Genomic DNA, 14,178 nt, shown 5'->3' on the forward strand with positions numbered 1-14,178 from the left:
GCATTTGGTCTAATGAGATTGCTGTTCCAAATCTCTCTGTAACTAAGTCGTCTCAGATAAAGGCTTGAGGAATTGTAATAATATCTGGGTGAAGTCTATCTGTATTGGTGAGTGTACCATCTCCCAGTTGTAATAACCAATTGTTATGATCTGGATCTGGACATCGCATGTTTTGTACTAACTGTATCTTTTGAAAGCAATGCCAATTGTCTGCGTATTTTAAGGTGCACTGAACAATAGCTGAGTGCATGGCATGTGGAACAATAGCTAAGCACTGTCTAAAATCTCCTCCTAATAAAAGTACCTTTCATCGAAAGGGAATATTATTATTCATCAACGTTTGTAGAAGTTTATGAATGGTGTTGAGTAAGTGACTGGATGCCATTGTACATTCATCAATAATTAACAGTTTTGCAAGACGAATGTCACGTGCAGTGCTACTGTTCATGTTCATCGTGGATACCGATTTGTAGGATCTAATGTAGTTCATAAAGTTTTTACTTTCAGGTACATCGTTAGTTAGAAGCTTCTGTAGATATTCAGGATATGAATGTAAAGGAGGCAGTCTAATTTGATCCTTTTGACAACAACGTGTAAATGTATTACTTGTATTGCCAGTTGTTTCTTCAGGGAAGTTAAGTGAATGACAATGATTGCAAATGACATTCATTAATCCGAATGAATTTTCCTGAATAGTGGACTCATTATTGAACGCGTTGTCAGCTAACTGGCGTAAGCGTTTAGCAGGTGTCTGTCGTTGATGTCCGTGACCTGTATGTTTTGCTTGTGCCGTTTGAGAGGCGCGTCGTTGTATGTCCAGTATTTGGGACGTGTTGTTTTGGAGCTGTAATCGATTTGCCTGTGCTGTGTGAGAAGCCCGTTGTAGTTTACGGCGTGCATTGTTTGTATTGAGCCTTGCCCGTTTTTGTATGTAGGTCAGTTGAGCTTTCTCTTTTTGGAGCCTTGCCTGCTTGTTTTCCGGCATTCCAGAGGCGCGGTGTAGACGTCTGCGTTTATTTATTTTGTCACTTCGCTGTCGTTTCTGTATGTCTGAGATGGGAGGTGTTTCGTTTTGAACCCGTGCCTGTATTGATGCAGCACTGTGAGACGCGCGCTGCATGCGTCTACGTTCATGTTGTACCCGTGATCGTGAATTCATGACTTGTTTGTTCTTCAGCGTGAGAAATATGGATAAGTAATAAGGAGGATCGCACTCACTGTTAATATGGAGCCTTTTCTGCGGTTGAACGGTTAATAGTGCCACATTGTAATGAGATCCAGCTATGCTGCATAGTGTGAACGTGTTGAGATGACGTATGTTTAATAGGGACGGTTCATTTAGAAATGGGGCTTTGTGTGTCATTTGTTATTTATGTTACTGTGGTCGTGGGTCTGAATCGTCGTTTTTGTGTACGTTTCGTGTGCTATGTCCGTAGTCTGTCCCGTTTTGTGTCCAATGGGTTTTGTGTGGTGCTCGCGGCTTCTTTTTTTTTGTGTGGTAGGGGCTTGTTGAATCCTGCTCTTTGTGTGTGTCCCATTTCGTGTGCAATGGGTTTCGTGCACAGCGCCAGCATCTGACTCCTTTTTTTTGTGGTCTGACTCCTTTTTTCTGTGCGCAGTGCCTCATTTATTATTTTAGGTTGCATGCCATCCGGTTCCCATTGCTTTTGGGGGATTTGTGGGGCGCCTGCGCAGTACGTCTTTTGCATCCACGGCCCATTGCCAGATGTCCCTGCGTCCATCCGGTTTATCATTCTCGGTTAGTAATGTGGATAATAATTATTACGATTGCATAAAAGTAAATATAGTATAGTTTTTATGTATGTATACTTATAATAAATGTATACATATAATAAAAAATGAAAATTTATTGTAAAATTTGTGATTTAAATTAATATCTATATATCAGTGGCGTAGCTGGAGTTCATGTTGTCCGGGGCGGTGAAAAATTTGACGCCCCAAAGCTGAAAGAAATTTTTTTTTGCGCCTCTTCAAGGAACAAAAAAAAAAGGAAAGTACCGTAGTTTGGACGCCTCTAAATAGCTGGCGCTCGGAGCGGACCGCCCCCCAACCCCGGCCTAGCTACGGCACTGCTATATCCTGTATTTTGGCTTTTGATGTGCCGCGGAATTCTAGGAAGAACTTTGGTGTGTCGTAGGTGAGAAAAGGTTGCGGAGCACTGATTTAAGATGTAACAAGATTAAGCTTAGAACTAAATTTTTTCTTATAATTTTTTCTTTTTTTTTGCTATTTTTAATTTTCTTTTTTGTGTGAACTGTTTTACTTTCAAACTTAACTAAACTTTTAAAAACAAAGATATTTTGTCTGTGGAATCATTTCTGCGTGTCAGGCTTTTGTTGAATCCCATTTTTTAAGTTGGAGCTGCTGAATTTTGGAAACTTTGGGAAAACGCAGCTACAGTGATCCCTCACTATATCGCGCTTCGTCTTTCGCGGCTTCACTCCATTGCGGATTTTAAATGTAAGCATATGTGAATATATATCGCGGATTTTTCACTGCTTCGCGGATGTCTGCGGTCTACAGTACGTGTGTTCCTCAGTTGATTTGCCCATTTGAATTCAAACAAGGGACGCTATTGGCGGATGGCTGAGAAGCTACCCAATCAGAGCATGCGGTTAAGTTCCTGTGTGCTGCTGATTGGCTCAGCGACGGAGTGCTGCATTAACCAGGAAGTCTAATCTCACTCATTCAGCATTAACGTGCCCAAGCGCCAACAGAAGATGCAAATGATTGCAGAAAAGGTAAAAGTTTTGGATATGTTGAAGGAAGGAAACAGCTACACTGCTGCAGGACACCATTACAGCATAATTGAGTCCACGATTCTTTTTATTTAAAAAGGAGGAAAAGCAGATAAGATCTACGGCCGCAGTGTCCTTTAACCAGGGCGCAAAACGAGTTGCAAGTGGACGTGATACGGCAGTAGTCTGGATGGAATCTGCTTTAGGGATTTGGATTGAAGAGTGATGGAAGAAGAACAACGGCGGTGCTAAACAGTCACCTGAAGAGGCTCCTTTAGAAGAGCTGTAATGCTATCCTTTGTTGTGCAGTAAAATTAAACTCATCGTTATCGGACAAGTCGTCGTGTCATTGTTGGTGAGTAACCATAATTAATCATTTATGTACAGTACTTATTACATGTACATAGTTTAGTGTCACTGTACACACATTTTACTGTATACAGTTTTTCTTGCATTGTACGTATTTATTGCTGGTGGCCTGTCTGTCGTAATGGCTGTAACATATGTGATATCGGAGACGCTCGATATCTTTAAAATAATATTTAGGTTTTACTGTGTTTACATACATAATTTCAATGAATCCTACCTAATATCTAAGAGAATACAAAGGGTTTATGCTGTATAATTGTGCGTGAAATGTTTATAATAGGGCGGCACGGTGGCGCAGTGGGTAGCGCTGCTGCCTCGCAGTTGGGAGACCTGGGGACCTGGGTTCGCTTCCCGGGTCCTCCCTGCATGGAGTTTGCATGTACTCCCCGTGTCTGTGTGGGTTTCCTCTGGGCGCTCCGGTTTCCTCCCACAGTCCAAAGACATGCAGGTTAGGTGGATTGGCGATTCTAAATTGGCCCTAGTGTGTGCTTGGTGTGTGGGTGTGTGTCCTGCGGTGGGTTGGCACCCTGCCCAGGATTGTTTCCTGCCTTGTGCCCTGTGTTGGCTGGGATTGGCTCCAGCAGACCCCCGTGACCCTGTGTTTGGATTCAGCGGGTTGGAAAATGGATGGATGGATGGATGGATGTTTATAATAGTGTGGCAGAGTTTATAAGGGCTTAAAATATATAAAAATAACCATATAAACATATGGTTTCTACTTCGCGGATTTTCTTATTTCGCGGGTGGCTCTGGAACGCAACCCCCGCGATGGAGGAGGGATTACTGTACACTCATTTTTATAGATTTTAACTTCCACATCTCACCTGTTTTCATGGGATTTATTTATTTTTTAGACATTTTTAGAGCACTGCACTATTGTTTTGAACACTGTCGTGTTTTATTAACAAAAAAAAAAAGCAGTGCACCTTCACACCTTCCCCTTGCTTGGTGTGCTTGTGCTCATCTTGGTCATAACTATTGGCGGTGTTGGGTTCAAAAGGCTCCCAAAACAGAATAGGGAGTATGGAGCCGACCCAAACCTTCAGAGTCAAATTAAAAACAAAAGATGGTTGAAGCAAAAACCTACAGGCATATGACCCCCTCCCATGTGCCTGACTTTGAGAACCAATGATTAAAAAAAAAAAATGTACAAAATCAAAAGGTCTCGGTTATCAATAGCCATTTCCACTAATATTTTTCAGTTCAAACAAGTTTTTTATAGCAAACTAGAGCTGTACTACACCCTTACAAAACGAAAATAAGTTTACCTGTGAGGATAAATCGCTCCAGGCAGTGATTCCTATGTCATGCACTGTAACACTCTTAACACCTCCCAAAATGACATTCTTTGCAATCTCAACTCCAAGACCTCTCATTCCAGAAATTAGCACACTGGAGTTTTGCATGCGTTTCATTGCATCATGACCCAACACGTACCTGAAATGTAAAACAGTGCATGTTAATACAACAGTACTCCAACCCCTCCCTCAAACATATGCAATGAAAATAGAGATATCTATTCATCTAAAGAAGTTCTTGTCCACAAAACTTTTTTCTTTTTTAAATTACCTTAAATTTTAATGTTTCTAGAGCCTTTAATACCATCTAGCCATAGAACTTTATGTGCCCCCATGGAAAAATGTAGCTTTTTTAAAGAAGCACTTTAATAATTTTTATAAATAAATAGGTAGATAAGTAATTAACTAATAAATAAATACACATACACACACCTGAATGACTATAAAGAAACAAAATTAAAAAGAAAGAAAACTTCTGATTTCGCTGTCACACTTACAGTGAAGCATTATACAGATATATTTCTGTTGGTATAAAGGAGACCCAATAACATTTCTTGTTAGACTTCCTGCTAACTAATTAATTGGTTTAAAGTAGCACTTTACATCTCTGTGCAAAAAAAATTGTCTGCATCTTAACTTCAGGAAAACTAAAGAATAGGTAATGATTTTTGCCATACTAAAGAGCCTTTATGCCTGGACACTATTAAGGGGGTGGATGTTGAGGTGGTAAACTCCTGCAAGAACTTGAAAGACCGACATCAATGACAGGTTGAACTGGTTTCATAACACAGAAGAGCAAGAGAAGAAAGGGAAGAGCAGGCTCTGTTTTCTTAGGAGACTGCTTTACTTTAATGAAGGTAGTGGCATCCTTCACATCTTCTACAATTCTGCAATGGCCAGTACAGTTTTCTAGGATGTGATGTGCTGGGCTGGTAAAATCACTTCAAAAGAAACCAACCAAACCAACAAGTTAATTAAAAGAACAGGCTAAGATATAGGACACACTCTGGACACCCTGGAGATAGTACCAAAGGAGGGAATTAAAACGAGTACTTTCATCAAACAAATTATTTACAAGTGTGTCAAGATACGCTGCTGGGACTCCTTTATACCAACAGCAATACACTTGCATAATACCTCAGTGTGACTGCCAAGTCAGAAGTTTCAACTATATATGTATTTAAAAAGCTTTTAATATATATAAAATAATATATAAAACTATTTTTCAGTCCCTCCCTTTCAAAGATCCAAGAGAATGGTGGAAAAAGGATCTCTTATTCAATATTTCAAAAAAGGAGTGGAAAGTAGCAATGCACAGAATTCATTCAAACTCCATATGCGCAAAGCATAGAATTATTCAACTTAAAATTATACATCGAGCGCATCTCTCTCATTTAAAATTGTCCAAAAATGTTTCCAGGGCAAGATCCAACCTGCAAATGCTGCAATCAAACTCCAGCCTCAATGGGTCACATGTTTTGGGCCTGCACCAAATTAACATCATTTTGGACCAAAATCTTTAAATGCCTTTCAGACAGCTTGGATGTCACAATCCCTCCTGATCCACTAACAGCTGTGTTTGGTGTACTTCCAGGTGGGCTTAAAAAGTGGAGGACAAACAAACTAATTGCCTTTACTATACTATTGGCATGTAGACTCATCTTGCTCAATTGGAAGAATCCTAACTCACCTATTCTAAGTCAGTGGGTAACTGATGTTATATACTATTGGAAACTGGAAAAAATCAAATTCGCACTTAGAGGTTCTGTACAAACCTTTCAAAACCTGGCAGGATCTAATCAATAACATTTTAGAATAAGCATTTAAATTGAGGAAGCAGGTTCTCTCCCCTCTTTTACTCCATTTATCTTTATTCATTTAATATTTTATCTATTCATTTGTCTTTACTAGCATATAGTTTTAGGCTGCTGGCCTAGCTCTCTCTCAGGGGTAGGGGTTGATTTGTTTCAAACCTTTTTTCTTTTTGAAAAACTCGAGTTGTGTATGAAGTGTTATTTGATTTTAATAAAATCAACAACATTTAAAAGCTTTTGTAAAAAGCCAAATTTCACCATGGGGAAAAAAATAAAGTTATATCTACTGCCCCTCACAGCGCAGTTAATCAACCCTTGAATAAAATTAATTAGTTGACAATAAATTAAACTAATCCAATCAAGTTGATAATTACTCAGGTATACTAATTAATTTTGTTGGAGAAAACTGCTGTCAGTGTCACAGACTACAAATGGCATATTATCCTTTCCAGTCAATCTTGGTGGTGATCTCATCAGACCTGCCTCTACTGCAAAAAATCTTGGTCATTTTTGATTCCTACCTTTCTTATTCCGCACACATAAATCACATTAAGAAACATTCTTACTTTCACCTCCATAACATATCACGTATTCGCTCCTTCCTCTCCTATTCTAATGCTGAGAAACGTGTCCATGCTTTTATCACATGCCGCATCGATTATTGTAATTCCCTACTGGCAGGTGCCCCTTCTAATCTTATATCACAGCTCCAGCTTATTCAAAACTCGGCTGCAAGAGTCCTTACACAGACCAGCAGCAGCGAGCACATAACACCCATCCTGCTTCGCCTTCACTGGCTCCCTGTGTCTTACAGAATTGAATATAAAATTCCATTAATAACCTATAAAGCCTTAAACGACCTTGCGCCAAACTACATTAGTGACCTTCTCCATTACTATGTGCCTGTCCGCCCACTAAGGTCCTCTGATTCTGGTAATCTTGTTGTACCCCACACTAACCTACACTCCATGGGTAAGAGGGCCTTTAGCTGTATAGCGCCCAGACTCTGGAATGACCTATCGAAATTAATTAGATCAGCCGACTCAAAACTCGTCTGTTCAGGAAGGCTTTTAGCTCTACCTGAATTTATTACCCTTCTTTCAGTTTACCTCTATGTCAAGATGCTCATGTAACTTGTGTGTGTGTGTACTAGACCATCAATTATGTTGTCTGTTATGCTTTTTTCTCTGAATCTACTATCTTACTCTTCTTTATTTATTTATCTGGTTTAGTACAATGCTATATACTGCATACCCTGCCATTCTTTCTTAAACTCTGAAGTGCCTTGAGCATGGGAAAGATGCTATATAAATAAAATGCATCATTATTATTATCTGTAAGATGTAGCATATTAAATCAGGCTAAACAAGCACAATTATTGCCTGATTCATATTTGTACTCATGTGTAATACGAATATCTGGGTAAACATTAACGCATATTACAGATGCTGTTTATTGAGGGTTTTTACTCCAAGTGCAGTGTTATGAATATTAGAGTTTTTTTGATACAATGTAAAACCTCTAGCTGCTAGGTCAATAACATATGCCACTGCCAAGTGCCATGTCTGTGGTGAGACCTGTTATAACAGTGTAAGTCTCTGACAAGCGTTTTCAAAGATCTAAAAAAAAAAAAAAAAGATTTCATGGTTTATATCACAATGTCAGACAATTAAAGAAAGAACATAAGAAGCCTCAACTATATCAAAATTTACAAAAAAAAAATAATCATAAGATCAGATAAATACATGAAAATATCAAATGACCTGAGTGATAAATGAATAATATATTCAACTCAACTACATATTAGACAACATTGACACTAACCAGATAGGCAGCGTGGTGTAGTTTGGACTTCAAACCCCAAGGTTGTGGGTTCAAATCTCGCTAATGACACTGTGTGACCATTAGCAAGTCCCTGGACCTGCCTATGCTCCAACTGGAAACCCAAAAGAAATGTAACCAATTGCAAGTTGCCTTAGATAAAGGTAAAAATAGATTTGATTTTTTTTCATTTAAAGCGTTAGCTCAATGCATTAAAACTTGAAGATGAAGCACACTGGAAGTATATAGTACAGGACAAGCTTGTAAGTTTGGGGTCACTGAGAAATTTTAATTTTTTGACAGAAATTTATACCTTAATCATCAAGATATCATTACATTGACTATATAGTGTGGCTATTACTGCTTTGAATAATGCAGTTTTAATGTATTATCCACATATGGCTACAAATTCCCATTTTCAGTGGCAGTTACTTCAATGTTCTCCTTTAGCTTATCCTTAATTAGTCATTTTTACCTGCTAACTGGTTATCAGAGAAACCTTTCTAATTGCATTAACACCACTGCAACAATTCTGGGATTCTGGACTTGAAGTATACTATGCTCAGCATCTTTTTTTCTGCTGCAGATGACACTGGTATTTGGTGTGTATTTAAGAAAGAAGACAACTAGGAACCTATAAGGCATTTGTTTCTCAAACTACAGACACTCGTATCCTTCTGCCTATCTGTGCCTACCCCTTTTTCTAAACTGAAAGGATTCAGTTTACAATCTTCTCATAAGACAGTAATATACATATTTGTATGAAATCTTCAGTTTCTTAGCAATCTGTCACATGGAATAACCATCATTTTGCAAAAAAAAAAAAAGGCTCACGTTTCTTGCGAAAGCAGTCTCATTTTGGATATTTTTGAAACCAAAAATGAACTTTAGGATGGCCAGTACCTTGCAAAACAAGCGAACAGAACAACAGGTTTCTGTGCTGGTTTTGACATTATAAAGCTATGAAAATAAGCACCTCTTGAACTAAACTGGTTCTGAGTTCTTTCCACATTCACTTTGAAGTCAGTCATGCTGCCCTCGCAACATATGAAGTATTGTATGGTGTAAAGGTTTTCACCTCTTATGTATGAAGCAGTATTTTTTTAGCAGATGTTCTGAGTGAATTCATTTGTGTATTGCACAGAACATTTTGTGAAGAGTTTTTGATGGATTATTAATGTGTAGTGTACTTGCATGGTAACCTAACGACTAAAAAACTTATTAGCAGGTTGCTTTTGAAAAAGTGAAAAACTGCTGACTAACATAAAACATTTTATTGATATAGCACCTTCCCCATGCTGAAAACATTTAAAATTAAAAATATAAAATGAACAGAAAGACGTGTTCGTTATTTTTTATAAATAATAAATGTTTAAATGTGATAACAAGCAACAAGAATAAAAAAATGCTCATTGTGAAGTCATTGACTTCACAACAAAGCACAAAACTGTACCAAAGTCAGCAGTGCAAAAGTTACAAATTATTTCAGTAACATTTAACTTCTTTATTGCTTTGCAGTTAGCAAAAGCACAAAATATTGATTTTTTTCTCCTTAGCATTCTCTTCAAGAGATAAAAGATACCCATTTCCAGCAGTATGATTTCAGTTAGTATTAGGGTTGTAAAAAGTATAGAAATATCAATATCTATTTAAAAAATTTTAAAATGACTTTAATACTCATTTTTCATGTTATCATTTCTACAGTGAACATTATGAATGCACTTATAGTTTGCTTTGGTTTTTGAAAATTGAGCCTCATATCTACAGAACCAAAGGCCATATCTAGAGTAAGACCCAGTTTCTAAATACATTTTCATGTACAGCACACAATTCATATGACTAATTTTGTCCAAATAACTCAAAACCGTCTGATTAAATTAATAAATATTCATACTACCGGTAATCATTTACACAATACTCTTGAGGCAGCACTAGTTTGCATAGTCCAAAATTAAATCAAAAGCTGTGTTTGGTCTTACACTGTCACATATACAAAAGTGGCTGAAAATATTCGGATCCTTGCTTAAGGCAAAAAAAATACAACGCTGAAATATGCTGAAACTGGCTAACATATTCGGCATCCACCATTCTTTAATTCACATTTACCAGAAGAGAAACTTTGCTTGGGTTGATGACCTATAATTTTAAATAAACAAATGAATATGGCATGGACAAAAAATTGTTACTCTTAACCTGCTATTATGTGACAAAGCCTTTAGAGACACTACCTGCAATCAAGCACTTTCTATACAGTAGATCTGAATGTGATTTCTGCACTTTGACTAGTAATGTTTAATATTTCATGTGGCCAGCGGTCTTCTATCGGTAAAACCGAAGCCACCCTACAAAGCTTATGCAGCATACTCTCTGTATGCTCTGCACAAAATAAAGTATTAAAGGTGCAACATGTGGCCAGCGGTCTTCTATAGGTGAAACCGAAGCCACCCTACAAAGCTTATGCAGCATACTCTCTGTATGCTCTGCACAAAATAAAGTATTAATGGTGCAACAGTTTGTTAAAAGATGTTAGAGATGTCTGATTCAGAAAGTAGCTAAACTGAAACAACAAAAGTAAAATTTAAATAAGACGGAAAAGACATGCTATATGCAGATTACATTCACACAGATTCACTCATCTGGTATTATAAAAATGTAATTAATTTAATGACACCCGTAGACTAATCAAGCCTGTTCACAGCAATGCGGAAGAGAAAAAATTGTTAGAGGCTTACCATGTAGCAGCAACATGGGCAATTGAGCAATAACAAGACTACAATGCCCTTAGATGCCTGGGGCTGCACACGTAATAAAACTAAATGGATCAATGTGTGCTTACCCATCGCCATAAGGCGTGGGTATGCCCTTGAACCATATTCATGACAGGGACTGGGCCTTGCAACTTTCCCCATGAACAAGGAATTCCCAATAAGTGCAGGACATATGCGTGCACTGATGAAGTCCCTGCCCTTTGTACACACTGCCTGTCACTACTACTGACTGGATGGTTTAGTGAAGTCCTTTAGATCAGCCCTCATAGCCTCTAACGGACACCAAAATGATCTTATTTACAGTAAATAAATGTCACAACATTTCTGTAGGTGAGCCTGCAGAAGGATCATTACCAAGCCTCAAGGATGCAAGCATTTCTTCCCTACCTCATCTCCCCCTGCCAGTCTTTAACCAAACCCCGATTTGGGACACACTGGATGGGGCCCGTGCTGGACCTAGTTAGCCCTATCCACTAGTTCCACGCAGGTCGGCATAGGCAATATTTAACAATGCATTAGTATACTTAGTTGTATATAACAGTATATTAATTCTATAGTACAGGAGTAAAAATAATGGATAAACCATGTCTCCTTTTACAGTTTATAGAATTGCAGTTTTCAAAGAGAGCGAACTGCTAAAATAAAAACATGTAAAACAGCTGTATAATCAGAATATTGTTTTTTATTTCTGTGTTGTGATCTCTTTAAAGAATCTAGTTTACGTATAACCAGAAAGAGTAGTTGTGTCGACCTGAGTGTAGGTGAAATTTAACGCTTACAAGAAATGGCATTTTGTGTCTCAACTTTTACACTGTTAAAAGAAAGAATGCTCCACTAAAACAATGATACCTAAGACATCTGTAAATGAAGAATGCAGAATTGACATTGGGCCTCAGGAGGAGGAAAAAGATGTGAAAACTAGTATTAAATTGGTACCAGTTCTGGACCAAAATAGCAATAAGCTCCTGGAAAAATGGTGCCTGTATTTTTGTAATGTTAATTCATTCTAACATTAGTACCATTTTTAAATTCCTAACCATCTCCTGATGTAGAAGACACTGCAGGCGTCAGCCGATCACGTTTTAGTCACGTAGCTGCATGTTTACATTCTGTGCTCTCCAGTCATCATGACAGACAAAGCAAAGCATTCAAAAATGTGTATTTAAAGGCATTAACACTAGCATCCTCATGAAACACTTACAAGTACACCATTATATAAATGTGAAGCAGTGCAATGTGTTTGGCTACTTCAAGATCTTACATTTTCCCAGCTCCAATGCTGCTGGAATTAGCCAAGCTGAAAATGCGACTGTGTCATCATCAAGTCAAGGTTACTCTTCTTATCGTTATAAAAGTAAGTAGTTATTCACTCAGGACATACAAAGTGAGCATCAGTTTTAATTTGGGTCCAGACAGTGTCAGTCAAGCAGCAGCCACAGTTCGTCAGTGGACACCAGCATTCAGACACTGAGGTCCACCCCGTTCTCCATCGGCTGACAAGCACAATGATGAAGGAAAAAACAGAAGAATATCAAAAGGGCTACTGCAAAGTTTATCCATATTACTAAACGAGAATGGTAAACCGGATATGGACGCAGGGACCTGCCCGTGGACGCAAAAGACATACTGCGCAGGTGCCACACAAAGCCCCCCCTCCCCCCACCCCCCCGGAGTGAAACGGGAGAGACTACGCACGTGCGCAAGCGCCACACAAAGCCCCCCCCCCCCCCCCCCCGCACCAGAGCAAAACGGGAGAGACTACGAACCGTCAGAGTAGGAAACAAAGTAAAACGTCATAAAGAGGTTAATGAACAGGGCCAAACACATGGAGAGCAGGTTACAGAACAAAGCCCCCCTCCACAAAGTAAAACGAGAGAAACTACGAACCGTCTGACATGCCGCAAGCAGGATAAAGCTAGGAGAGTAGGAAACAAAGTAAAACTTTATAAAGGAATTAAGAATGGGGACGAACACATGGAGAGCGGGTTACAGATGATGAAAACTGGAATGCAACAGCTTCAAAAAAAACCTAGGCACGAAACACATGCACACCGAGATACATAATATAAAGGCAGAAACAATGACAGTTAAATGTCCACACCACACAGTGAGTGGCACTAATGCGTGGTCAAGGCGCAGGAGGAGACATTGTAAAACAAGAGGAGTCAACACCCCGCACCCGAGTCACACCGGACACACTACGGAGTCCACAAAGGGTCATACAACAAACACGAGATGGTACGGACACGCGTCTGAAACCGCGGAAGCAAAACTGTCTCAGCTCCAAAACCAAACAGCTCAACAACTAACACAGCTTCGACACCGAGCCCGCGTGGACAGATCTAATGAACGTGGACGCCTACAATGCGCGTCTCAAACTGCATAGGCAAAGCAGGCACGGATTCAACACGACACAGCTCGAGTGACCGAGATACAAACACGCGCCTGCCTGGATCTAATTAATGAACACAGGCGCCTACGTGCGTCTGAAATGCCGCAGACCAGGCAGGCACTGCTCCAAAAACAAAGAGCTTGACTAAACGAAATACGAATTGAAACGGGAAACACTACAGAGTCCGCAGTGCTCCACAATGCACCGCATAATAGTTCGGAAAGAGATTCGTGGTGACAGTGGGGAGACCCAGAGTGACACGGGCGAACGCTCCGTATTAAACATACGTCATCCTTAGACGTCCAAACTATTCAGCATACGTGAATCACATTACAGTGATGCATTATTAACAGTACGATCATCACAGTATCGCAAACAAATGAAAATTATTACTCGAAAAAGGGAAAATATATTCACCATGGACCAGCTGTCATTGAAACAAAAGCAGAATAAAGCGATATCAGAAATGAAAGACAGAGTAGAAAGCAAAGTAAAACGTCATAAACAGGTTAAACGAGGGTGCCAAACACATGGACAGCAGTTTACAGATAATGAAGACCGGAATTCAAAAGCTTCAAAAACAAAACCTCGAGTGACCAAGATCCAAACTGAAACGGGAAACACTACGGGGTCCGCAGTAGTCCACAACGCACCACATTACAGTACAGATGGAGCTCCGTATTAACAGTAGGGGGCCTCAGAGTGACACGGGCGAACGCTCCGTATTAAACGTGCGTCATCCTCACACGTGGCTGCCCAGCGGGCACGGGTTCAAAACGCCGGGGGTAGGCGAGCAAAGATTTACTGAAAGATTTACAACCCTTCACCACAGAGAATTCAAGTTGGTTTAGGTATGCACAGCATAGCATTAATCACCAGCAGCTGGGTGAGCTATGAGGAAATACAATGTTCATGATATAATTAAAATTGTATTACAACAGTTTCTATTATGCATGC

General features: G+C 39.3%; 1 protein-coding gene across 1 annotated transcript in view; it reads right to left on the reverse strand.

Moving 5' to 3' along the window:
- Positions 1 to 14,178, reverse strand: part of uba1 (ubiquitin-like modifier activating enzyme 1) — a 331,255-nt gene that overhangs the window by 223,078 nt on the left and 93,999 nt on the right. The window contains 1 exon segment of the mRNA XM_051933534.1: positions 4,397 to 4,565. Coding sequence (XP_051789494.1) covers positions 4,397 to 4,565 — 169 coding nt within the window.

The sequence above is a fragment of the Erpetoichthys calabaricus genome, chromosome 11, assembly GCF_900747795.2.
Source record: "Erpetoichthys calabaricus chromosome 11, fErpCal1.3, whole genome shotgun sequence".
In the NCBI taxonomy this organism is placed as follows: Eukaryota; Metazoa; Chordata; class Cladistia; order Polypteriformes; family Polypteridae; genus Erpetoichthys; species Erpetoichthys calabaricus.